The 25,917-nt window shown below is 48.3% G+C and overlaps 1 protein-coding gene across 2 annotated transcripts; it reads right to left on the reverse strand.

Moving 5' to 3' along the window:
- Positions 1-659: 659 nt before the first annotated feature.
- EFNA4 (ephrin A4) lies at positions 660-23,405 on the reverse strand. 2 transcript variants are annotated; one of them, XM_038768901.1, is made up of 5 exons: positions 23,254-23,405; positions 10,238-10,533; positions 5,542-5,610; positions 5,385-5,435; positions 660-819 (listed from the first exon to the last, which is right to left on the reverse strand). In XM_038768901.1, the coding sequence occupies exons 1-5, from the start codon at positions 23,358-23,360 to the stop codon at positions 701-703; spliced, it is 642 nt and encodes a 213-aa protein (XP_038624829.1). In that variant the 5' UTR covers positions 23,361-23,405; the 3' UTR covers positions 660-700. The 2 variants fall into 2 exon arrangements, with proteins under 2 accessions (XP_038624829.1, XP_038624830.1); XM_038768902.1 differs by lacking the exon at positions 5,542-5,610.
- Between the last annotated feature and the right edge of the window lie 2,512 nt (positions 23,406-25,917).

Genomic DNA, 25,917 nt, shown 5'->3' on the forward strand with positions numbered 1-25,917 from the left:
GAGGCCCGATCGACCCCCGACCCACGTCATCCCCCGGGCCTGGAATGCCCTCCCTCTGCCCATCCGCCAAGCTAGCTCTCTTCCTCCCTTCAAGGCCCTGCTGAGAGCTCACCTCCTCCAGGAGGCCTTCCCAGACTGAGCCCCTTCTTTCCTCTCCCCCTCGTCCCCCTCTCCATCCCCCCCGTCTTACCTCCTTCCCTTCCCCACAGCACCTGTATATATGTATATATGGTTGTACATATTTATTACTCTATTTATTTATTTATTTATTTATTTTACTTGTACATTTCTATCCTACTTATTTTATTTTGTTGGTATGTTTGGTTCTGTTCTCTGTCTCCCCCTTTTAGACTGTGAGCCCACTGTTGGGTAGGGACTGTCTCTATGTGATGCCAGTTTGTACTTCCCAAGCGCTTAGTACAGTGCTCTGCACATAGTAAGCGCTCAATAAATACGATTGATTGATTGATTGATTGATTTCCACTAGGCCTCGCTGCTCGTCCTGTAAGACGGGTCCACGTCTGGGGACCCGGGACCACCCAGTCTCCCTCCCAGTGCCCCCGGCCCCCAGTCGACTCACGTTGCCTCGACTGTTGTAGCTCCGTCTCGTTTCGGGGGGCAGATTGGAGGCGTCCTGGGGGAGCGGGGAGGGCGGATGGGGGTGCGGGGGGCGACCGGCCGGGCAGGGGGTCCCCCCTGCTCACAGCCCACGCAGGAGTCGCAGGAGGGGCAGCAGCAGCAGGAGGAGGATGCAGAGGGGGCCCGGGGCCCGTCCCCCCGGCCACAGTGGGGTCCCACCTCCTCCGGGGCCCGGCGTCTCTGAAACACACAAATACACACAGACACACACACACAGAGGGCCGGGGGCACAGGGGGGGTTGGAGAAGGATGGGGTGGGGGGGTTGGAGAGGGACAGGGGGTTGGAGAGGGATAAAGTAATAATAATAATGGCATTTATTAAGCGCTTACTATGTGCACAGCACCGTTCTAAGCCCTGGGGAGGTCACAAGGTGATCAGGTTGTCCCATGTGCCTCAGTTACCTCATCTCTTAAATGGGGATTAAGACCGTGAGGCCCCCGTGGGACAACCTGATCACCTTGTTAACTCCTCAGCGCTTAGAACAGGGTGCTTAATAAATGCCATCATCATCATTATTATTATTATGGGGGGCTCACAGTCTTCATCTCCATTTTACAGATGAGGTCACTGAGGCCCGGAGAAGCCAAGTGACTTGCCCAAAGTCACACAGCTGACAATTGGCGGAGCCTGGATTTGAACCCATGGCCTCTGACTCCAAAGCCCGGGCTCTTTCCCACTGAGCCACTCTGCTTCTCTATAATGATAGCATTTATTAAGTGCTTACTATGTGCCAAGCACTGTTCTAAGCGCTGGGGAGGTTACAAGGTGATCAGGTTGTCCCATGGGGGGCTCACAGTCTCCATCCCCATTTTACAGATGAGGTCACTGAGGCCCGGAGAAGCCAAGTGACTTGCCCAAAGTCACACAGCTGACAATTGGCGGAGCCAGGATTTGAACCCATGACCTCTGACCCCAAAGCCCGGGCTCTTTTCCACTGAGCCACTCTGCTTCTCTATAATGATAGCATTTATTAAGTGCTTACTATGTGCAAAGCACTGTTCTAAGTACTGGGGAGGTCACAAGGTGATCAGGTTGTCCCAAGGGGGGCTCACAGTCTTCATCCCCATTATACAGATGCGGGAAACGAGGCACAGAGAAGTCAAGTGACTTGCCCAAAGTCACACAGCTGATAATTGGCGGAGCCTGGATTTGAACTCATGACCTCTGACTCCAAAGCCCGGGCTCTTTTCCACTGAGCCACTCTGCTTCTCTATAATGATAGCATTTGTCAAGCGCTTACTATGTGCAAAGCACTGTTCTAAGCGTTGGGGAGGTCACAAGGTGATCAGGTTGTCCCATGGGGGGCTCACAGTCTTCATCCCCATTTTACAGATGAGGTCACTGAGGCCCAGAGAAGCCAAGTGACTTGCCCAAAGTCACACAGCTGACAATTGGCGGAGCCAGGATTTGAACCCATGACCTTTGACTCCAAAGCCCGGGCTCTTTCCCACTGAGCCACTCTGCTTCTCTATAATGATAGCATTTGTTAAGCGCTTACTATGTGCAAAGCACTGTTCTAAGCGTTGGGGAGGTCACAAGGTGATCAGGTTGTCCCATGGGGGGCTCACAGTCTTCATCCCCATTTTATAGATGAGGTCACTGAGGCCCAGAGAAGTCAAGTGACTTGCCCAAAGTCACACAGCTGATAATTGGCAGAGCCTGGATTTGAACCCATGACCTCTGACTCCAAAGCCCGAGCTCTTTCCACCACGCCATGCTGGACAGGGGGTGTTGGAGAAGGATGGGGTGGGGGGGTTGGAGAGGGATAGTAATAATAATAATGATGATGGTATTTAATAATAATAATAATAATAATAATAATAATAATAATATTGATTACAGTCTAGCTAGACCGTGAGCCCACTGTTGCGTAGGGACTGTCTCTATATGTTGCCAACTTGTACTTCCCAAGCGCTTAGTACAGTGCTCTGCACACAGTAAGCGCTCAATAAATACGATTGAATGAATGAATGAATGATGGCATTTATTAAGCGCTTACTCTGTGCCAAGCACTGTTCTTAGCACTGGGGTAGATACAAGGTGATTGGGTTGTCCCATTGGGCCTCACGGTCTTTATCCCCATTTTAAAGATGAGGGGAACTGAGGTCCAGAGAAGTGAAGTGGCTTGCCCAAGGTCACACAGCAGACAATAATAATAATGTTGGTATTTGTTAAGCGCTTACTATGTGCCAAGCACTGTTCTAAGCGCTAGGGTAGATACAAGGTAATCAGGTTGTCCCACGTGGGGCTCACAGTCTTCATCCCCATTTTACAGATGAGGGAACTGAGGTCCAGAAAAGTGAAGTGACTTGCCCAAAGTCACCCAGCTGACAAGTGGCGGAGCCGGAATTAGAACCCATGACCTCTGACTCCCAAGCCCGGGCTCCTTCCACTAATAATGGTGATGATGATGATGATGATGGTATTTGTTAAGCGCTTACTAGGTGCCAAGCACTGTTCTAAGCACTGGGGGAGATACAAGGTGATCGGGTTGTCCCACGTGGGGCGCACAGTTTTCATCCCCATTTGACAGATGAGGGAACTGAGGCCCAGAGAAGTGATGTGACTTGCCCAAGGTCACACAGCAGACAAGTGGTGGGATTAGAACCCACGGCCTCCGACTCCCAAGCCTGGGCGTGTGCCAATGAGAAGCAGCGTGGCTCAGTGGGAAGAGCCCGGGCTTTGGAGTCAGAGGTCATGGGTTCAAATCCCCACTCCGCCACCTGTCACCTGGGTGACTTTGGGCAAGTCACGTCACTTCTCTGGGCCTCAGTTCCTTCACCTGTAAAATGGGGATGAAGACCGTGAGCCCCCCGTGGGACAACCTGATCACCTTGTGACCCGAACAGCGCTTAGAACGTAATAAGCGCTTAATAAAGGCCTCCAGGAGGCCTTCCCAGACTGAGCCCCTTCCTTCCTCTCCCCCTCGTCCCCCTCTCCATCCCCCCATCTTACCTCCTTCCCTTCCCCACAGCACCTGTATATATGTTTGTACATATTTTTTACTCTATTTATTTATTTTATTTGTACATATCTATTCTATTTATTTTATTTTGTTAGTATGTTTGGTTTTGTTCTCTGTCTCCCCCTTTTAGACTGTGAGCCCACTGTTGGGTAGGGACTGTCTGTATATGTTGCCAATTTGTACTTCCCAAGCGCTTAGTACAGTGCTCTGCGCACAGTAAGTGCTCAATAAATACGATCGATGATGATGATGATAAATGCCGTCATTATTATTACTGAGCCACGCTGATTCAAGACAGGGAGGGGGGGCCTCAGAGAGGGAGGGGAAGGGAAAGGATGGATGGGTGGGTAGGGAACATTTCGGGGGGGAAAATATTACTCTATTTATTTATTTTATTACTCTATTTATTTATTTATTTTATTACTCTATTTATTTTATTACTCTATTTATTTTACTTGTACATATCTAATCTATTTTATTTTGTTAGTAGGTTTGGTTTTGTTCTCTGTCTCCCCCTTTTAGACTGTGAGCCCGCTGTTGGGTAGGGACCGTCTCTACGTGTTGCCAACTTGGACTTCCCAAGCGCTTAGTCCAGTGCTCTGCACACAGTAAGCGCTCAATAAATCCGATTGATCGATCGATTGATGCGGCCAATTCTGTTGGATTGTCCTTTCCCAAGTTGCTTAGAACGTCGTAAGCGCTCCACAAATCCCAGTGGTTGCTTGATGGATGGCCGGGATTTTGTTAGTATGTTTGGTTTTGTTCTCTGTCTCCCCCTTTTAGACTGTGAGCCCACTATTGGGTAGGGACTGTTTCTCGATGTTGCCAAATTGTACTTCCCAAGCGCTTAGTACAGTGCTCTGCACACAGTAAGCGCTCAATAAATACAATTGATGATGATGATGATGATGATGGGCTAGGAGATGGAAAAAAGAGGGGGAACCTGGACCCGTCGACGCCCCCATCCAGGCCGCCCTCCTCCCCGCTTTCCCACCGCTGCCCCGGACTGTCTATGTTGCCAAATTGTACTTCCCAAGCGCTTAGTACAGTGCTCTGCACACAGTAAGCGCTCAATAAATACAATTGATGATGATGATGATGATGATGGGCTAGGAGATGGAAAAAAGAGGGGGAACCCGGACCCGTCGACGCCCCCATCCAGGCCGCCCTCCTCCCCGCTTTCCCACCGCTGCCCCGGACTGTCTCTCTATGTTGCCAAATTGTACTTCCCAAGCGCTTAGTACAGCGCTCTGCACACAGTAAGCGCTCAATAAATACGATTGATGATGACGATGATGATGATGATGGGCTAGGAGATGGAAAAAAGAGGGGGAACCCGGACCCGTCGACGCCCCCGTCTTAGCCGCCCTCCTCCCCGCACTGTCTCTCTATGTTGCCAAATTGTACTTCCCAAGCGCTTAGTACAGTGCTCTGCACACAGTAAGCGCTCAATAAATACAATTGATGATGATGATGATGATGATGGGCTAGGAGATGGAAAAAAGAGGGGGAACCCGGACCCGTCGACGCCCCCATCCAGGCCGCCCTCCTCCCCGCTTTCCCACCGCTGCCCCGGACTGTCTCTCTATGTTGCCAAATTGTACTTCCCAAGCGCTTAGTACAGCGCTCTGCACACAGTAAGCGCTCAATAAATACGATTGATGATGATGATGATGATGACGGGCTAGGAGATGGAAAAAAGAGGGGGAACCCGGACCCGTCGACGCCCCCATCCAGGCCGCCCTCCTCCCCGCTTTCCCACCGCTGCCCCGGACTCACCCCCAACCCCGTGGGGCAGGACTTGGGGGACCAAGGTGACTCTGTTGTCCGCTGTGAAGAGAAGGGAGAGAGGGGTCATGACCTCCGCGGCCCCCCGGGCCCCACTGGGGTCCCCCCCATCCCCAAATTCGGGCCTCAGTCGTCCCCCCCGACTCACTGGTCGCTACGCAACACACCGACACCTTCAGGCGCAGACAGCGGCCGGAGCTTTCCGGAGACGGGACGGCTGGCGGGGAGGAAGAGGTGGACGGTTCGGATTTATTACTCTATTTATTTATGGATTTTACTTCTACGTAGCTATTCTATTTATTTTATTTTGTTAATAGGTTTGGTTTGGTTCTCTGACTCCCCCGTCTAGACTGCGAGCCCGCTGTTGGGTAGGGGCCGTCTCTAGATGTTGCCAACTTGGACTTCCCAAGCGCTTAGTCCAGTGCTCTGCACACAGTAAGCGCTCAATAAATCGATTGATTGATCGATCGGTCCCCAAGCCACCCCCTTGCCCCCTTCATTCAGTCATTCGTTCAATCGTATTTACTGAGCGCTTACTGGGTGCTTACTAGGCCTTCCCAGACTGAGCCCCCTCCTTCCTCTCCCCATCCCCCCTGCCTTACCTCCTTCCCTTCCCCACAGAACCTGTATAGATGTATATATGTTTGTACGGATTTATTACTCTATTTATTTATTTTACTTGTACATATCTATTCTATTGATTTTATTTTGTTAATATGTTTGGTTTTGTTCTCTGTCTCCCCCTCCTAGACTGTGAGCCCGCTGGTGGGTAGGGACCGTCTCTCGATGTTGCCAACTTGGACTTCCCAAGCGCTTAGTCCAGTGCTCTGCACACAATAAGCGCTCAATAAATACAATTGAATGAATGAATGAATGAATGAATGAATGAATATGATTGAATGAATGAATGCATGAATGACTCTATTTATTTATTTATTCATTTATTTTAACTGTACATATCTATTCTATTTATTTTATTTTGTTAATAAGTTTTGTTTTGTTGTCTGTCTCCCCCTTCTAGACTGTGAGCCCACTGTTGGGTAGGGACCGTCTCTAGATGTTGCCAACTTGGACTTCCCAAGCGCTTAGTCCAGTGCTCTGCACACAGTAAGCGCTCAATAAATACGACTGAATGAATGAATCTATTTATTTATTTATTTATTTTATTTGTACATATCTATTCTATTTTATTTTGTTAATATATTTTGTTTTGTTCTCTGTCTCCCCCTTCTAGACTGTGAGCCCACTGTTGGGTAGGGACCGTCTCTAGATGTTGCCAACTTGGACTTCCCAAGCGCTTAGTACAGTGCTCTGCACACAGTAAGCACTCAATAAATAGGATTGAATGAATGAATTGAATGAATGGGTGGGGAGCACTGTATTAAGCGCTTGGGAGACTGAGAGCCCACTTCTAGACTGTGAGCCCACTGTTGGGTAGGGACCGTCTCTATATGTTGCCAACTTGTACTTCCCAAGCGCTTAGTCCAGTGCTCTGCACACAGTAAGCGCTCAATAAATACAATTCAATGAATACTATAGAACAATAAAGAAGCAGCGTGGCTCAGTGGAAAGAGCCCGGGCTTTGGAGTCAGAGGTCATGGGTTCAAATCCCGGCTCCGCCACACGTCTGCTGTGTGACCTTGGGCAAGTCGATTCACTTCTCTGGGCCTCAGTTACCTCATCTGTCAAACGGAGATGAAGACGATGAGTCCCATATGGGACAACCTGATCACCTTGTATCCCCCCCAGCGCTTAGAACAGTGCTTTGCACATAGTAAGTGCTTAACAAATGCCATCATTATTATTATTATTACTATAGAAAAATAAAGAAGCAGCGTGGCTCAGTGGAAACAGCCCGGGCTTTGGAGTCAAAGGTTATGGGTTTAAATCCCGGCTTCGCCACTTGTCAGCTGTGTGACTCTGGGCAAGTCACTTCACTTCTCTGTGCCTCAGTTACCTCTTCTGTAAAATGGGAATTAAGACTGTGAGCCCCCTGTGGGACAACCTGATCACCTTGTAGCCTCCCCTGCGCTTAGAACAGTGCTTTGCACATAGTAAGCACTTAATAAATGCCATCATCATCATCAAGTCAATTGACTTCTCTGGGCCTCAGTTCCCTCATCTGTCACATGGGGATGAAGACGGTGAGTCCCATGTGGGACAACCTGATCGCCTCGTATCTCCCCCAGAGCTTAGAATGGTGCTTGGCACATAGTAAGCACTTAATAAATGCCATTATTATTATTATTATTATAATAAACAGATACACTTATAATAATAATAATAATAATGCTGGTATTTGTTAAGTGCTTACTATGTGCCAAGCACCGTTCTAAGTGCTGGAGGGGGGGGGGGATACAAGGTAATCAAGGCTGTCCCCTGTGGGGCTCACAGTCTTCATCCCCATTTTACAGATGAGGGAACTGAGGCCCAGAGAAGTGAAGCGACTGGCCCACAGTTGCACTGCTGACAATAATAATAATAACGGTATTTGTTAAGCCCTTACTATGTGCAAATCCCTGTTCTAAGCGCTGGGGAGGTTACAAGATGATCAGGTTGTCCCATGGGGGGCTCACAGTCTTCATCCCCATTTTACAGGTGAGGGAACTGAGGCCCAGAGAAGTGAAGCGACTGGCCCACAGTTGCACAGCCGACAATAATAATAACAGTATTTATTAAGCCCTTACTATGTGCAAAGCCCTGTTCTAAGCGCTGGGGAGGTTACAAGGTGATCAGGTTGTCCCCTGTGGGGCTCACAGTCTTCATCCCCATTTTACAGATGAGGGAACTGAGGCCCAGAGAAGTGAAGCGACTGGCCCAAAGTCACACAGCCGACAATAACAACAATAACAGTATTTGTTAAGCGCTTACTCTGTGCAAAGCCCTGTTCTAAGCTCCAGGGAGGTTACAAGGTGATCAGGTTGTGCCACGGGGGGCTCACGGTTTTAATCCCCCTTTTCCAGATGAGGAAACTGAGGCCCGGAGAAGCGACCTGCCCAAAGTCCCACAGCTAAGCGGTGGGATTAGAACCCACGCCCTCTGACTCCCAAGCCCGGGCTCTTCCCACTGAGCCTCGCTGCTTCTCGTGCCCTGCCTCCGAGGAGCCTTCCGCCGAGCGCCCTGCCCTAGGGCAGGACTTGGGCCCCGTCCCACTTCTATCACTTTATTTCTTTTATTTGTACATATCTATTTATTTATTTTATTTGTACATATTTATTCTATATTTATTTGATTTGGTTAACACGTTCCGTTTTGTCGTCTGTCTCCCCCTCCTAGACGGCGAGACATTGCCAACTTGGGCTTCGCGAGCGCTCGGTCCAGTGCCCCGCACACGGTGAGCGCTCAATAAATACGATTGAATGACCCCTGACCCCACCCCACCTCTATCCCCAGGCCCCGCATCCTTAGCCCTGACCCCTGACCCCCGTCCCACCTCTATCCCCAGGACGGTATTTATTTTATTTGTACATATTTATTCTATATTTATTTGATTTGGTTAACACGTTCCGTTTTGTCGTCTGCCTCCCCCTCCTAGACGGTGAGACGTTGCCAACTTGGGCTTCGCGAGCGCTCGGTCCAGTGCCCCGCACACGGTGAGCGCTCAATAAATACGATTGAATGACCCCTGACCCCACCCCACCTCTATCCCCAGGCCCCGCATCCTTAGCCCTGACCCCTGACCCCCGTCCCACCTCTATCCCCAGGACGGTATTTATTTTATTTGTACATATTTATTCTATATTTATTTGATTTGGTTAACACGTTCCGTTTTGTCGTCTGCCTCCCCCTCCTAGACGGTGAGACGTTGCCAACTTGGGCTTCGCGAGCGCTCGGTCCAGTGCTCCGCACACGGTGAGCGCTCAATAAATACGATTGAATGACCCCTGACCCCACCCCACCTCTATCCCCAGGCCCCGCATCCTTAGCCCTGACCCCTGACCCCCGTCCCACCTCTATCCCCAGGACGGTATTTATTTTATTTGTACATATTTATTCTATATTTATTTGATTTGGTTAACACGTTCCGTTTTGTCGTCTGTCTCCCCCTCCTAGACGGCGAGACGTTGCCAACTTGGGCTTCGCGAGCGCTCGGTCCAGTGCTCCGCACACAGTGAGCGCTCAATAAATACGATTGAATGACCCCTGACCCCCATCCCACCTCTATCCCCAGGCCCCGCATCCTTAGCCCTGACCCCTGACCCCCGTCCCACCTCTATCCCCAGGACGCTATTTATTTTATTTGTACATATGTATTCTATATTTATTTGATTTGGCTAACACATTCCGTTTTGTCCTCTGTCTCCCCCTCCTAGACGGTGAGACGTTGCCAACTTGGGCTTCGCGAGCGCTCGGTCCAGTGCTCCGCACACAGTGAGCGCTCAATAAATACGACTGAATGACCCCTGACCCCACCCCACCTCTATCCCCAGGCCCCGCATCCTTAGCCCTGACCCCTGACCCCCGTCTCACCTCTATCCCCAGGCCCCCAGCCCTGACCCCTGACCCCCGTCCCACCTCTATCCCCAGGACGGTATTTATTTTATTTGTACATAATTATTCTATATTTATTTGATTTGGCTAACACGTTCCGTTTTGTCGTCTGTCTCCCCCTCCTAGACGGGCTTCGCGAGCGCTCGGTCCAGTGCTCCGCACACAGTGAGCGCTCAATAAATACGATTAAATGACCCCTGACCCCCGTCCCGCCTCTATCCCCAGGCCCCCAGCCCTGACCCCGTCCCACCTCTATCCCCAGGCCCCCAGCCCTGACCCCTGACCCCCGTCCCGCGTCTATCCCCAGGCCCCCCAGCCCTGACCCCTGACCCCTGACCCCCGGGGCCTCTCACAGATATAGTGGTAGGTGTTCCCGGGGATGAACTCGAAGCCGAGGGAGAAGGGCGTGAAGCGCTGGATCTTCTCGGAGAAGCGGACGGGGCCCAGGGGGGCGAAGGGGCGGCCGCACTCCCAGCGTTTGAAGGCGTTGGGTCCGGCCGGACGGCAGGCGGCATAGCCGGCCGCGTCCACCATGAACAGCGCGAACGTCTCCGGGCCTCCCGGCGGGGCCGGGCCCTCGTAGTGCGGGCAGAAGATGTCCAGGTAGTCGTTCAGCCCCAGCTCCACCGAAGGGTCGTCCGCCTGAAGCCTGCGGGCACCGGGTGGGCATCCGTTCAGTCATTCAATCGCATTTATTGAGCGCTTACTTGGGTTGTCCATACCTATTCTATATTTTGTTAGTATGTCTGGTTTTGTTCTCTGTCTCCCCCTTTTAGACTGTGAGCCCGCCGCCGGGTAGGGACCGTCTCTATATTTTCCTAATTTGGACTTCCCAAGCGCTTAGTCCAGTGCTCTGCACATAGTAAGCGCTCAATAAATACGATTGATGATGATGATGATGATGATATGTTGCCAATTTGTACTTCCTGAGCGCTTAGTCCAGTGCTCTGCACATAGTAAGCGCTCAATAAATACGATTGATGATGATGATGATGATGATATGTTGCCAATTTGTACTTCCCGAGCGCTTAGTACAGTGCTCTGCACATAGTAAGCACTCAATAAATACGATTGATGATGATGATGATGATGATGATGAAATGTTGCCAATTTGTACTTCCCAAGCGCTTAGTCCAGTGCTCTGCACATAGTAGGCGCTCAATAAATACGATTGATGATGATGATGATGATGATGATATGTTGCCAATTTGTACTTCCCGAGCGCTTAGTACAGTGCTCTGCACATAGTAAGCGCTCAATAAATACGATTGATGATGATGATGATGATGATATGTTGCCAACTTGGACTTCCCGAGCGCTTAGTCCAGTGCTCTGCACATAGTAAGCACTCAATAAATACGATTGATGATGATGATGATGATGATATGTTGCCAATTTGTACTTCCCGAGCGCTTAGTACAGTGCTCTGCACATAGTAAGCGCTCAATAAATACGATTGATGATGATGATGAGATGATATGTTGCCAATTTGTACTTCCCGAGCGCTTAGTACAGTGCTCTGCACATAGTAAGCGCTCAATAAATACGATGGATGATGATGATGATGATGATATGTTGCCAATTTGTACTTCCCAAGCGCTTAGTCCAGTGCTCTGCACATAGTAAGCGCTCAATAAATACGATTGATGATGATGATGATGATGATATGTTGCCAACTTGGACTTCCCGAGCGCTTAGTCCAGTGCTCTGCACATAGTAAGCACTCAATAAATACGATTGATGATGATGATGATGATGATATGTTGCCAACTTGGACTTCCCGAGCGCTTAGTCCAGTGCTCTGCACACGGTAGGCGCTCAATAAATACGATTGATGATGATGATGATGATGATGCAGAGCACTGGACTTAAGCGCTTGGGAAGCCCACGTTGGCAACATCGAGAGACGGTCCCTACCCGACGGCGGGCTCACGGTCTAGAAGGGGGAGACGGACGACAAAACCACCACCACCGCCATCGCCTCAGGGCCTACTCATTCGTTCATCCATTCACTCGATTGTACTGACCGTGTGCAGAGCAGTGGACTAAGCGCTCAGGAGGGGACAGTAATAATAATAATAATAATAATGATAGTGGCATTCGTTAAGCACTTACTATGTGGACTAAGCGCTTGGGAGAGGACAGTAATAATAATAATAATAATGGCATTTGTTAAGCGCTTACTATGTGGACTAAGCACTTGGGAGAGGACAGTATTATTAATAATAATAATAATGGCGTTTGTTAAGTGCTTATTATGTGGACTAAGTGCTCGGGAGAGGACAGTAATAATAATAATAATAATAATGGCATTTGTTAAGCGCTTACTGTGTGCAGAGCACTGGACTAAGCGCTCAGGAGGGGACAGTAATAATAATAATAATAATGATAATGGCATTCGTTAAGCGCTTACTATGTGGACTAAGCGCTTGGGAGAGGGCAGTAATAATAATAATAATAATGGCATTTGTTAAGCACTTACTATGTGGACTAAGCACTCGGGTGAGGTTATAATAATAATAATAATGATAATGGCATTTGTTAAGCGCTTACTATGTGGACTAAGTGCTCGGGAGAGGACAGTAATAATAATAATAATAATAATAATAATAATAATAATAATGGCATTTGTTAAGCGCTTACTATGTGGACTAAGCACTTGGGAGAGGACAGTATTATTAATAATAATAATAATAATGGCGTTTGTTAAGTGCTTATTATGTGGACTAAGTGCTCGGGAGAGGACAGTAATAATAATAATAATAATGGCATTTGTTAAGCGCTTACTGTGTGCAGAGCACTGGACTAAGCGCTCAGGAGGGGACAGTAATAATAATAATAATAATGATAATGGCATTCGTTAAGCGCTTACTATGTGGACTAAGCGCTTGGGAGAGGGCAGTAATAATAATAATAATAATGGCATTTGTTAAGCACTTACTATGTGGACTAAGCACTCGGGTGAGGTTATAATAATAATAATAATGATAATGGCATTTGTTAAGCGCTTACTATGTGGACTAAGTGCTCGGGAGAGGACAGTAATAATAATAATAATAATAATAATAATAATAATGGCATTTGTTAAGCGCTTACTATGTGGACTAAGCACTTGGGAGAGGACAGTATTATTAATAATAATAATAATAATGGCGTTTGTTAAGTGCTTATTATGTGGACTAAGTGCTCGGGAGAGGACAGTAATAATAATAATAATAATGGCATTTGTTAAGCGCTTACTGTGTGCAGAGCACTGGACTAAGCGCTCAGGAGGGGACAGTAATAATAATAATAATAATGATAATGGCATTCGTTAAGCGCTTACTATGTGGACTAAGCGCTTGGGAGAGGGCAGTAATAATAATAATAATAATGGCATTTGTTAAGCACTTACTATGTGGACTAAGCACTCGGGTGAGGTTATAATAATAATAATAATGATAATGGCATTTGTTAAGCGCTTACTATGTGGACTAAGTGCTCGGGAGAGGACAGTAATAATAATAATAATAATAATAATAATAATAATAATGGCATTTGTTAAGCGCTTACTATGTGGACTAAGCACTTGGGAGAGGACAGTATTATTAATAATAATAATAATAATGGCGTTTGTTAAGTGCTTATTATGTGGACTAAGTGCTCGGGAGAGGACAGTAATAATAATAATAATAATGGCATTTGTTAAGCGCTTACTGTGTGCAGAGCACTGGACTAAGCGCTCAGGAGGGGACAGTAATAATAATAATAATAATGATAATGGCATTCGTTAAGCGCTTACTATGTGGACTAAGCGCTTGGGAGAGGGCAGTAATAATAATAATAATAATGGCATTTGTTAAGCACTTACTATGTGGACTAAGCACTCGGGTGAGGTTATAATAATAATAATAATAATGTTAATGGCATTTGTTAAGCGCTTACTATGTGGACTAAGTGCTCGGGAGAGGACAGTAATAATAATAATAATAATAATAATAATAATAATAATAATGGCATTTGTTAAGCGCTTACTATGTGGACTAAGCACTTGGGAGAGGACAGTATTATTAATAATAATAATAATAATGGCGTTTGTTAAGTGCTTATTATGTGGACTAAGTGCTCGGGAGAGGACAGTAATAATAATAATAATAATGGCATTTGTTAAGCGCTTACTGTGTGCAGAGCACTGGACTAAGCGCTCAGGAGGGGACAGTAATAATAATAATAATAATGATAATGGCATTCGTTAAGCGCTTACTATGTGGACTAAGCGCTTGGGAGAGGGCAGTAATAATAATAATAATAATGGCATTTGTTAAGCACTTACTATGTGGACTAAGCACTCAGGTGAGGTTATAATAATAATAATAATGATAATGGCATTTGTTAAGCGCTTACTATGTGGACTAAGTGCTCAGGAGAGGACAGTAATAATAATAATAATAATAGCATTTGTTAAGCACTTACTATGTGACCTAAGCACTCAGGAGAGGGCAGTAATAATAATAATAATCATGATAATGGCATTTGTTAAGCGCTTACTATGTGGACTAAGCGCTCGGGAGAGGACAGTAATAATAATAATATAATAATAATAATAATAATAATGACATTTGTTAAGCGCTTACTATGTGGACTAAGCGCTCGGGAGATGACACTAATAATAATAATAATGATAATGGCATTTGTTAAGTGCTTACTATGTGGACTAAGCGCTCGGGAGAGGACACTAATAATAATAATAATAATGATAATGGCATTTGTTAAGCGCTTATTATGTGGACTAAGCGCTCGGGAGAGGACACTAATAATAATAATAATAATGATAATGGCATTTGTTAAGCGCTTACTATGTGGACTAAGCGCTCGGGAGAGGACAGTAATAATAATAATAATAATAATGGCATTTGTTAAGCGCTTACTGTGTGCAGACCACTGTACTAAGCGCTTGGGAAGTCCACGTTGGCAACATCTAGAGATGGTCCCTATCCAACAGCGGGCTCACGGTCTAGAAGGGGGAGACAGGGAACAAAACCACCACCACCGCCATCGCCTCAGGGCCTACTCATTTGTTCATCCATTCGTTCGATCGTAATGCAAAGCACTGTTCTAAGCGCTGGGGAGGTTATAAGGTGATCAGGTTGTCCCACATGGGGCTCCCAGTCTTCACCCCCATTTTCCAGATGAGGTCACCGAGGCCCAGAGAAGTGAAGTGACTTGCCCAAAGTCACCCAGCTGACGAGCGGCGGAGCCGGGATTAGAACCCACGACCTCCGACTCCCAAGCTGGGGCCTTTCTGCTGAGCCAGGCTGCTTCCTGAACTTCCCAAGCGCTTAGTCCAGTGCTCTGCACACAGTCAGCGCTCAATAAATACGATTGAATGAATGAAAGAATGAAGGCCCACCCTTGCCCACAGAGACGCAGACCAGCAGAGACGGGCAGAGAGATGGAGAGAGACGGAGGAGACGCCGAGGTCGGCGAAGAGCCGGAGAAGAGGGGCGAGAAACCTGAGAGAGACGACCAGTAAAAGAAACCGAGTCAGAGGCGCACGGACGCAGGGGCTCTGCACAGACTAAGCGCTCAATTAATTGTATTTATTGAGCGCTTATTACATGCAGAGGGCTGAACAAAGTGCTTGGGAGATGTCTGTTCATTCTTATATTGTCCTCTTCCAAGCGCTTAGCATAATAATATATGTATATATGTTAGTCCTCTTCCAAGCGCTTAGTATAATAATATATCATCATCATCATCAATCGTATTTATTGAGCGCTTACTATGTGCAGAGCACTGTACTAAGCGCTTGGGAAATACAAATTGGCAACACATAGAGACAGTCCCTACCCAACAGTGGGCTCACAGTCTAAGAGGGGGAGACAGAGAACAAAACCAAACATACCAACAAAACAAAATAAATAGAATAGATATGTACAAGTAAAATAAATAAATAAATAGAGGGTTATATATGTTAGTACGTATTTATTACTCTTTATTTTATTTGTACATATTTATTCTATTGATTCTATTTTGTTAATATGCTTTGTTTTGTTGTCTGTCTCCCCCTTCTAGACTGTGAGCCCGCGGTTGGGTCGGGACCGTCTCTCGAGGTTGCCGACTTGGACTTCCCAAGCGCTTAGTACAGTGCTCTGCACATAGTAAGCGCTCAATAAATACTGCTCTGCATGCAGTAAGCGCTCAATGAATGAATATGTTGCCAACGTGTACTTCCCAAGCGCTTAGTACAGTGCTCTGTACACAGTAAGTGCTTAATGAACACAATTGAATGAATGAATATATATATATATATGTTTATACATATTTATTACTCTATTTCACTTGCACATATCTATTCTATTTATTTTATTTTGTTAATATGTTTGGTTTTGTTGTCTGTCTCCCCCTTCTAGACTGTGAGCCCACTGCTGGGTAGGGACCGTCTCTAGATGTTGCCAACTTGGACTTCCCAAGAGCTTAGTACAGTGCTCTGCACACAGTAAGCGCTTAATAAATACGATTGAATGAATGAATGAATAAATACGATTGAATGAATGAATGAATGACTGTATTTATTTTATTTGTACATATTTACTCTATTTTATTTTGTTAATATGCTTTGTTTTGTTGTCTGTCTCCCCCTTCTAGACTGTGAGCCCGCTGTTGGGTCGGGACCGTTTCTCGAAGTTGCCGACTTGGACTTCCCAAGCGCTTAGTATAGTGCTCTGCACGCAGTAAGCGCTCAATAAATGCGATTGAATGAATGAATGAATAATTACTCTATTTTATTTGTGCATATTTATTCTATTTATTTTATTTTGTTAATATGCTTTATTTTGTTCTCTGTCTCCCCCTTCTAGACTGTGAGCCCGCTGTTGGGTAGGGACCGTCTCTATATGTTGCCAACTTGGACTTCCCAAGTACTTAGTACAGTGCTCTGCACACAGTAAGTGCTCAATAAATACGATTGAATGAATGAATTACTCTATTTATTTATTTATTTTATTTGTACATATTTATTCTATTTATTTTATTTTGTTAATACGTTTTGTTTTGTTCTCTGTCTCCCCCTTCGAGACTGTGAGCCCACTGTTGGGTAGTGACTCTCTCTATGTTGCCAACATGTACTTCCCAAGTGCTTAGTACAGTGCTCTGCACACAGTAAGCGCTCAATAAATACGATTGAATGAATGAATGAATAAATAATTACTCTATTTGTGCATATTTACTCTATTTATTTTATTTTGTTAATATGCTTTGTTTTGTTCTCTGTCTCCCCCTTCTAGACTGTGAGCCCGCTGTTGGGTAGGGACCGTCTCTCTATGTTGCCAACATGTACTTCCCAAGCGCTTAGTACAGTGCTCTGCACACAGTAAGCGCTCAATAAATACGATTGAATGAATGAATGAATGAATAATTACTCTATTTATTTGTGCATATTTATTCTATTTATTTTATTTTGTTAATGTGCTTTGTTTTGTTCTCTGTCTCCCCCTTCTAGACTGTGAGCCCGCTGTTGGGTAGGGACCGTCTCTCTATGTTGCCAACTTGTACTTCCCAAGCGCTTAGTACAGTGCTCTGCACACAGTAAGTGCTCAATAAATACAATTGAATGAATCAATGATTACTCTATTTATTTATTTATTTGTACATATTTATTCTATTTATTTTATTTTGTTAATATGCTTTATTTTGTTCTCTGTCTCCCCCTTCTAGACTGTGAGCCCGCTGTTGGGTAGGAACCGGCTCTAGATGTTGCCAACTTAGACTTCCCACCTGCTTAGTACAGTGCTCTGCACACAGTAAGTGCTCAATAAATACGACTGAATGAATGAATTACTCTATTTATTTTATTTGTACATATTTATTCTATTTATTTTATTTTGTCAATATGTTTTGTTTTGTTGTCTGTCTCCCCCTTCCAGACTGTGAGCCCGCTGTTGGGTCTCTAGATGTTGTCAACATGGACTTCCCAAGTGCTTAGTCCAGTGCTCTGCACACAGTAAGCGCTCAATAAATACGATTGAATGAATGAATAGTAAGCGCTTAACAAATACCATCGTCATCATCATCAACATCATTAGAGAGATGAAGGGAGAGACACAGAGAGGGATCAAGTGCCAGGGAGACGCCCAGACGGAGAATAATTCATCGATTGTATTTATTGACTACAAGAAGCGGCATAGCCCAGTGGATAATAACAATGATGGCATTTATTAAGCGCTTACTATGTGCAAAGCACTGTTCTAAGCGCTGGGGAGGATACAAGGTAATCAGGTTGTCCCACAGGGGGCTCACAGTCTTAATCCCCATTTTACAGATGAGGTAACTGAGGCGCAGAGAAGTTAATAATAATGATGGCATTTATTAAGCGCTTACTATGTGCAAAGCACTGCCCAAAGTCACACAGCCGGCAAGTGGCAGAGCCGGGATTTGAACCCATGACCTCTGACTCCAAAGCCCGGGCTCTTCCCACTGAGCCATGCTGGATAGAGCCCAGACCTGGAAATGGGACCTGGATTCCAATCCTGCTCCGCCGCCTGTGACCTCGGGCGAGTCGCTTCCCCTTTTTGTGCCTCAGTTCCCTCATCTGTAAAATGGGGATTGAGACTGTGAGCCCTATGGAGGACACGACTGAATGAATGACAGGGACTGTGTCCCACCCGATTTGCTTCTCAAATAATAATAATAATAATAATAATAATAATAATAATAATAATAATAATAATAACGACGAAGGTATTTGTTAAGCGCTTACTACGTGCCAGGCGCTGTTCTAAGCGCTGGGGTAGATACAAGGTCATCAGATTGGACACAATCTCTGCCCACCGCACGTCTGGCACATAGTAAGTGCTTAACAAATACCAAAATTTATTTTACTTTTTTTTAGGCGATCAATCAGTATCAACGTTTCTGCTAACTGTGTTGTATTCGTCCATTCATTCGATCGTACTTATTGAGCGCTTACTGTGTGCAAAGCAGTATACTACGCGCTTGGGAGAGGACAGTATAACAATAAACAGACATCTCCCAAGCATTTAGTTGGGTCCTCTGCACGTAACAAGCGCTCAATAAATACAGTTAATTGAGCACTTATTGTGTGCAAAGCACTGTACTAAGCGCTTGGGAGAGTACAACATATAACAATAAGCAGACATCTCCCAAGCACTTAGTTCATTCTGTGCACGTAATAAGCACTCAATAAATAATTGAGCACTTCGTTCTGTGCATGTAATAAGAGCTCAATAAATACAGTTAATTGAGCACTTATTGTGTGCAAAGCACTGTACTAAGCGCTTGGGACAGTACAATATATAACAATAAGCAGACATCTCCCAAGCATTTAGTTGGGTCCTCTGCACGTAACAAGCGCTCAATAAATACAGTTAATTGAGCACTTATTGTGTGCAAAGCACTGTACTAAGCGCTTGGGAGAGTACAATATATAACAATAAGCAGACATCTCCCAAGCACTTAGTTCGTTCTGTGCACATAATAAGCGCTCAATAAATACAGTTAATTGAGCGCTTATTGTGTGCAAAGCACTGTACTAAGCGCTTGGGACAGTACAATATAACAATAAGCAGACATCTCCCAAGCACTTTTAGTATGTTCTGTGCACGTGATAAGCGCTCAATAAATACAGCTAATTGAGCACTTATTGTGTGCAAAGCACTGTACTGAGCGGTTGGGAAAGTACAGTATAACAATAAGCAGACATCTCCCAAGCACTTCGTTCTGTGCATGTAATGGGCGTTCAATAAGTACAGTTAATTGAGTGCTTACTGTGTGCAAAGCACTGTACTAAGTGCCCGGGAGAGCACAATATAACAATAAGCAGACATCTCTCAAATGCTTAGTACATACAGTTCTCTGCACGTAATAAGCGCTCAATAAATACAGTTAATTGAGCGCTTACTGTGTGCAAAGGCACTGTACTAAGTGCCCGGGAGAGCGCAATATAACAATAAGCAGACATCTCTCAAATCCTTAGTACAGTGCTTCTGCACATAGTAAGCGCTCAATGAATACGATTGATTGAGCGCTTACAGTGTGCAAAGCACTGTACTAAGTGCCCGGGAGAGCACAATATAACAATAAGCAGACATCTCTCAAATGCTTAGTACAGTGCTCTGCACATAGTAAGCCCTCAATAAATACGATTGATTGAGCGCTTACTGTGTGCAGTGTGCTGTACTCTATTTATTTATTTTACTTGTACATATCTATTCTATTTATTTTATTTTGTTAATATGATTGGTTTTGTTCTCTGTCTCCCCTTCTAGACTGTGAGCCCACGGTTGGGTAGGGACTGTCTCTAGATGTTGCCGACTTGTACTTCCCAAGCGCTTAGTACAGTGCTCTGCACACAGTAAGCGCTCAATAAATACGATTGATTGATTGATTGATTGTTCACTGAAACACAGAGACATGGGGAGATGTAGAGAAGAGACTGAGGCCGAGAGACCTGAGGAAAAGCAGAGAAGGGACTGAGACCCAGAGACCTGAGGAGACACAGAGAGGCAGCATGGCCTAGTGGAAAGAGCCCGGGCTTCGGAGTCAGAGGACGTGGGTTCTAATCCCGCCTCCGCCACGCGTCTGCTGTGTGACCTAGGGTAAGTCACTTCACTTCCCTGTACCTCATCTGCAAAATGGGGATTAAGATGGTGAGCCCCACGTGGGACAACCTGATTGCATCTACCCTGGTGCTTAGAGCAGAGCTTGGCACATAGTAAGTGGTTAACAAATACCATCATCATCATCATTATTATTATTATTGTTAGAAGAGACTGAGACCAAGAGACCCGGGGAGATGTAGAGGAGGGACTGAGGCTCAGAGACCCGAGGTGATGCAGAGAAGAGATTCAGGCCCAGAGACCCGGGGAGATGCAGAGACACAGATCCAGAGATCCGGGGAGATGTAGAGAAGAGACTGAGGCCCAGAGACGTGGGGAGATGCAGAGAAGAGATTCGGGCCCAGAGACCTGGGGAGATGCAGAGACTCAGACCCAGAGACCCGGAGAGATGTAGAGAAGAGGCTGAGGCCTGGAGAGATGCAGAGAAGAGACTGCGGCCCAGAGACCCGAGGTGATGCGGAGAAGAGATTCAGGCCCAGAGACCCGGGGAGATGCAGAGACTCAGACCCAGAGACCCGGAGAGATGTAGAGAAGAAGCTGAGGCCTGGAGAGATGCAGAGAAGAGACTGAGGCCCAGAGACCCGAGGTGATGCGGAGAAGAGATTCAGGCCCAGAGACTCGGGGAGACACAGAGACACAGACCCAGAGACCCAGGGAGATGTAGAGAAGAAACTGAGGCCCAGAGACTGGAGGTGATGCAGGGAAGAGATTCAGGCCCAGAGACCCAAGGAGAAACAAAGCCTCAGACCCAGAGACCCGGAGAGATGTAGAGAAGAGGCTGAGGCCTGGAGAGATGCAGAGAAGAGACTGAGGCCCAGAGACCCGAGGTGATGCGGAGAAGAGATTCAGGCCCAGAGACTCGGGGAGACACAGAGACACAGACCCAGAGACCCAGGGAGATGTAGAGAAGAGACTGAGGCCCAGAGACCGGAGGTGATGCAGAGAAGAGATTCAGGCCCAGAGACCCAGGGAGATGCAAAGTCTCAGACCCAGAGACCCGGAAAGATGTAGAGAAGAGACTGAGGCCCAGAGGCCCGGAGAGATGCAGAGAAGAGACTGAGGCCCAGAGGCCCGAGGTGATGCAGAGAACAGATTCAGGCCCAGAGACCCGGGGAGATGCAGAGACTCAGACCCAGAGACCCAGGGAGATGTAGAGAAGAGACTGAGACCCAGAGACTTGGGGAGATGTAGGGAAGAGACTGAGACTGAGAGACCTGGGGAGATGTAGAGAAGAGACTGACACCCAGAGACCTGGGGAGATGCAGAGAAGAGACCCAGACCCAGAGACCCGAGGGGATGTTGAGAAGAGACTGAGACCCAGAGAACTGGGGAGACGTAGAGAAGAGACTGAGACCCAGAGACCTGGGGAGACGCAGAGAGGCAGCCTGGTCTAGTGGAAAGAGCCCGGGCTTGGGGGTCAGAGGACGTGGGTTCTAATCCCGGCTCCGCCATTTGTCTGTGTGACCTTGGGTAAGTCACTTCACTTCTCTGTACCTCATCTGCAAAATGGGGATTAAGATGGTGAGCCCCACGTGGGACAACCTGATTGCACCTACCCTGGTGCTTAGAACAGTGCTTGGCACATAGTAAGTGGTTAACAAATACCATCATCATCATCATTATTATTATTATTAGAAGAGACTGAGACCCAGAGACCCGGGGAGATGTTGAGGAGGGACTGAGGCCCAGAGACCCGGAGAGATGCAGAGAAGAGACTCAGATCCAGAGACCCGAGGAAATGTAGAGGAGAGACTGAGGCCCAGAGACCCGGAGAGATGCGGAGAAGAGACTCAGACCCAGAGACCCGGGGAGATGTAGAGGAGAGACTGAGGCCCAGAGACCCGGAGAGATGCAGAGAAGAGACTCAGATCCAGAGACCCGAGGAAATGTAGAGGAGAGACTGAGGCCCAGAGACCCGGAGAGATGCGGAGAAGAGACTCAGAACCAGAGACCCGGGGAGATGTAGAGGAGAGACTGAGGCCCAGAGACCCGGAGAGATGCAGAGAAGAGACTCAGACTCAGAGACCCGGGGAGATGTAGACAAGAGACCGAGGCCCAGAGACCCGGGGAGAGGTAGCGTGAAGCAGCGTGGCTCAGTGGAAAGAGCCCGGGCTTGGGAGTCCGAGGTCATGGGTTCTAATCCCTACTCTGCCACTCGTCAGCTGTGTGACTTTGGGCAAGTCACTTCACTTCTCTGGGCCTCAGTTCCCTCATCTGGAAAATGGGGACTAATATCATGAGCCCCACGGGGGACAACCTGATCACCTTGCAACCTCCCCAGCGCTTGACACATAGTAAGCACTTAACAAGTGCCATCATTACTGTGTGCTCTCCCGGGCGGTTAGCCCAGTGCTCTGCACACAGTAAGCGCTCAATAAATACGACCGAATGAAAGAATGATGTAGAGAAGAGACGGAGGCTCAGAGACCCGGGGAGATGCAGGGAAGAGACTGAGGAAAGTCAGAAAGGGACCCGACCTCTTCCAGCCCAGCCCCACCCGGGGTGCCCCCCGCGACCCCCGACCCCTCCTCTCCCGGGACCCCCGGAGCAGGGAGGGAAAATCGGATGGGGGGGAGGAGGAGGGGGCAGGTTGGTTGCTCCTCCTCCTCCTCCTCCTCCTCCTCCTCCTCCTCCTCCTCCTTCTCCTTCCCCTTCCTCCTCCTCCTCCTGGCCCGGGTGGAGACAAAGGATCCCGGGCGTGGGGTGGGAGGGAAGGGTCCCGGGTGGGAGGGAGGGGTCCCGGCCCGGTTCACCTGGGGTTGGTGGAGTTCCAGTAGAGGGTGTGTCGGAGGCCCAGCCCCCCGAGCAGGGCGGCCCACAGCACCGCCGCCCCCACCAGCGGGCCCGGGGCCCCCCGCATCGCCCCCGGACCGCACGACGCGGGACTGGGCCTGGGCCAGGTGCTGGACCGGTCCCGGGCCTGGGAAGATCCTGGGACTGGAGCTGGGCCAGATGCTGGGCCGGTCCCGGGCCTGGGAAGATCCTGGGACTGGAGCTGGGCCGGGCCTGGGGAAGATCCTGGGCCAGGGAAGATCCTGGACCGGTTCTGGTCCGGTCCTGGGCCTTTGAAGATGATGGACCGGTTCTGGTCCGATCCTGGGGCTGGGAAGATCCTGGACCGGTTCTGGTCCGGTCCTGGGGCTGGGAAGATCCTGGACCGGTTCTGGTCCTGTCCCGGGCCTGGGAAGATCCTGGGACTGGAGCTGGGCCGGTCCCGGTCCGATCCTGGGCCTGGGAAGATCCTGGACCGGTTCTGGTCCGGTCCTGGGCCTGGGAAGATCCTGAACCGGTTCTGGTCCGGTCCTGGGGCTGGGAAGATCCTGAACCGGTTCTGGTCCGGTCCTGGGCCTGGGAAGAACCTGAACCGGTTCTGGTCCGGTCCTGGGGCTGGGAAGATCCTGAACCGGTTCTGGTCCGGTCCTGGGCCTGGGAAGATCCTGAACCGGTTCTGGTCCGGTCCTGGGGCTGGGAAGATCCTGAACCGGTTCTGGTCCGGTCCTGGGCCTGGGAAGATCCTGAACCGGTTCTGGTCCGGTCCTGGGGCTGGGAAGATCCTGAACCGGTTCTGGTCCGGTCCTGGGCCTGGGAAGATCCTGGACCGGTTCTGGTCCGGTCCTGGGCCTCGGAAGATCCTGGACCGGTTCTGGTCCGGTCCTGGGGCTGGGAAGATCCTGAACCGGTTCTGGTCCTGTCCTGGGCCTGGGAAGATCCTAGGACTGGAGCTGGGCCGGTTCTGGTCCGGTCCTGGGAAGATCCTGGACCGGTTCTGGTCCGGTCCTGGGGCTGGGAAGATCCTGAACCGGTTCTGGTCCGGTCCTGGGCCTGGGAAGAACCTGAACCGGTTCTGGTCCGGTCCTGGGCCTGGGAAGATCCTGGACCGGTTCTGGTCCTGGGAAGATCCTGGACCGGTTCTGGTCCGGTCCTGGGCCTGGGAAGATCCTGGGACTGGAGCTGGGCCGGTTCTGGTCCGGTCCTGGGAAGCTCCTGGACCGGTTCTGGTCCGGTCCTGGGCCTGGGAAAATCCTGAACCGGTTCTGGTCCGGTCCTGGGCCTGGGAAGATCCTAGGACTGGAGCTGGGCCGGTTCCGGTCCGGTCCTGGGAAGCTCCTGGGCCGGTTCCGGTCCGGTCCTGGGACTGGGAAGATCCTGGGACTGGGGCCGGTCCAGTCCTGGGCCAAATGCTGGGACTGGGGCTGGGCCTGGGGCAGATTCTGGACCGGCTCTGGGCCGGTCCCGGGACAGAGCCTGGACCGGTTCGGGTCCGGTCCGGTCCCGGGACAGATCCTGGACCGGTCCCGGGCCTGGGGCCGCTCCTGGACCGGTTCCGACCCGGGCCTGGTCCGGTCCTGGCCTGGGCAGCGCTGGAGGAAAGGTACAAAGTGAAGGGGCGGGGAGTGGGGGGGGAGGGGAGGGGTCCGACCTGCCCCTCCCCCCTCTCCCCCCTCCCCCTCCCCAACTTTGGACCAATCAGGGCGCCGGACGCCGCCAAACTTAGGGAACTTCAGCTTTAACCCTTGACGCCCTGCCCACTTTCATTCACTCAGTCATTCGTTCCGTCGTATTTATTGAGCGCTCACCGTGTCCAGAGCTCTGGACTCATTCATTCAATCGTGTTCATTCATTCATTCCATCGCACTGATGGAGCGCTCACTCTGTGCTGAGCACTGGACTCATTCATTCATTCATCCAATCGTATTTATTAATTCCATCGTATTGATGGAGCGCTCACTGTGCGCAGAGCACTGGACTCATTCATTCATTCATTCATTCGTATGCATTCATTCATTCCATCGTACTGATGGAGCGCTCACTCTGTGCAGAGCACTGGATTCATTCATTCATTCGTATGTATTCATTCATTCCATCGTATTGGTGGAGTGCTCACTCTGTGCAGAGCACTGGACTCATTCATTCATTCAATCGTATTTATTAATTCCATCGTACTGATGGAGCGCTCACTCTGTGCTGAGCACTGGACTCATTCATTCATTCATTCGTATATATTCATTCCATCGTACTGATGGAGCGCTCACTCTGTGCAGAGCACTGGACTCATTCATTCATTCATTCGTATATATTCATTCCATCGTACTGATGGAGCGTTCACTGTGCGCGGAGCACTGGACTCATTCATTTATTCAATCGTATTTATTCATTCATTCCATCGTATTGATGGAGCGCTCACTCTGTGCTGAGCACTGGACTCATTCACTCATTCATTCGTATTTATTAATTCCATCGTACTGATGGAGCGCTCACTCTGTGCTGAGCACTGGACTCATTCATTCATTCAATCGTATTTATTAATTCCATCGTACTGATGGAGCGCTCACTGTGTGCAGAGCACTGGATTCATTCAATCATTCATTCGTTTGTATTCATTCATTCCATTGTACTGTGCAGAGAGCACTGGACTC

The sequence above is a fragment of the Tachyglossus aculeatus genome, chromosome Y4 (assembly GCF_015852505.1).
Source record: "Tachyglossus aculeatus isolate mTacAcu1 chromosome Y4, mTacAcu1.pri, whole genome shotgun sequence".
Taxonomy (NCBI): Eukaryota; Metazoa; Chordata; class Mammalia; order Monotremata; family Tachyglossidae; genus Tachyglossus; species Tachyglossus aculeatus.

Excerpts from the sequence above, each read along its gene's own strand:
- EFNA4 (XM_038768901.1), bottom strand. The coding sequence starts at position 23,360 with ATGCGGGGGGCCCCGGGCCCGCTGGTGGGGGCGGCGGTGCTGTGGGCC. Across the intron at positions 10,534-23,253 it reads TGGAACTCCACCAACCCCAG|GCTTCAGGCGGACGACCCTT; the intron begins GTGAACCGGGCC and ends CGGTGCCCGCAG. Across the intron at positions 820-5,384 it reads CCTGCCCCACGGGGTTGGGG|AGACGCCGGGCCCCGGAGGA; the intron begins GTGAGTCCGGGG and ends TGTGTGTTTCAG.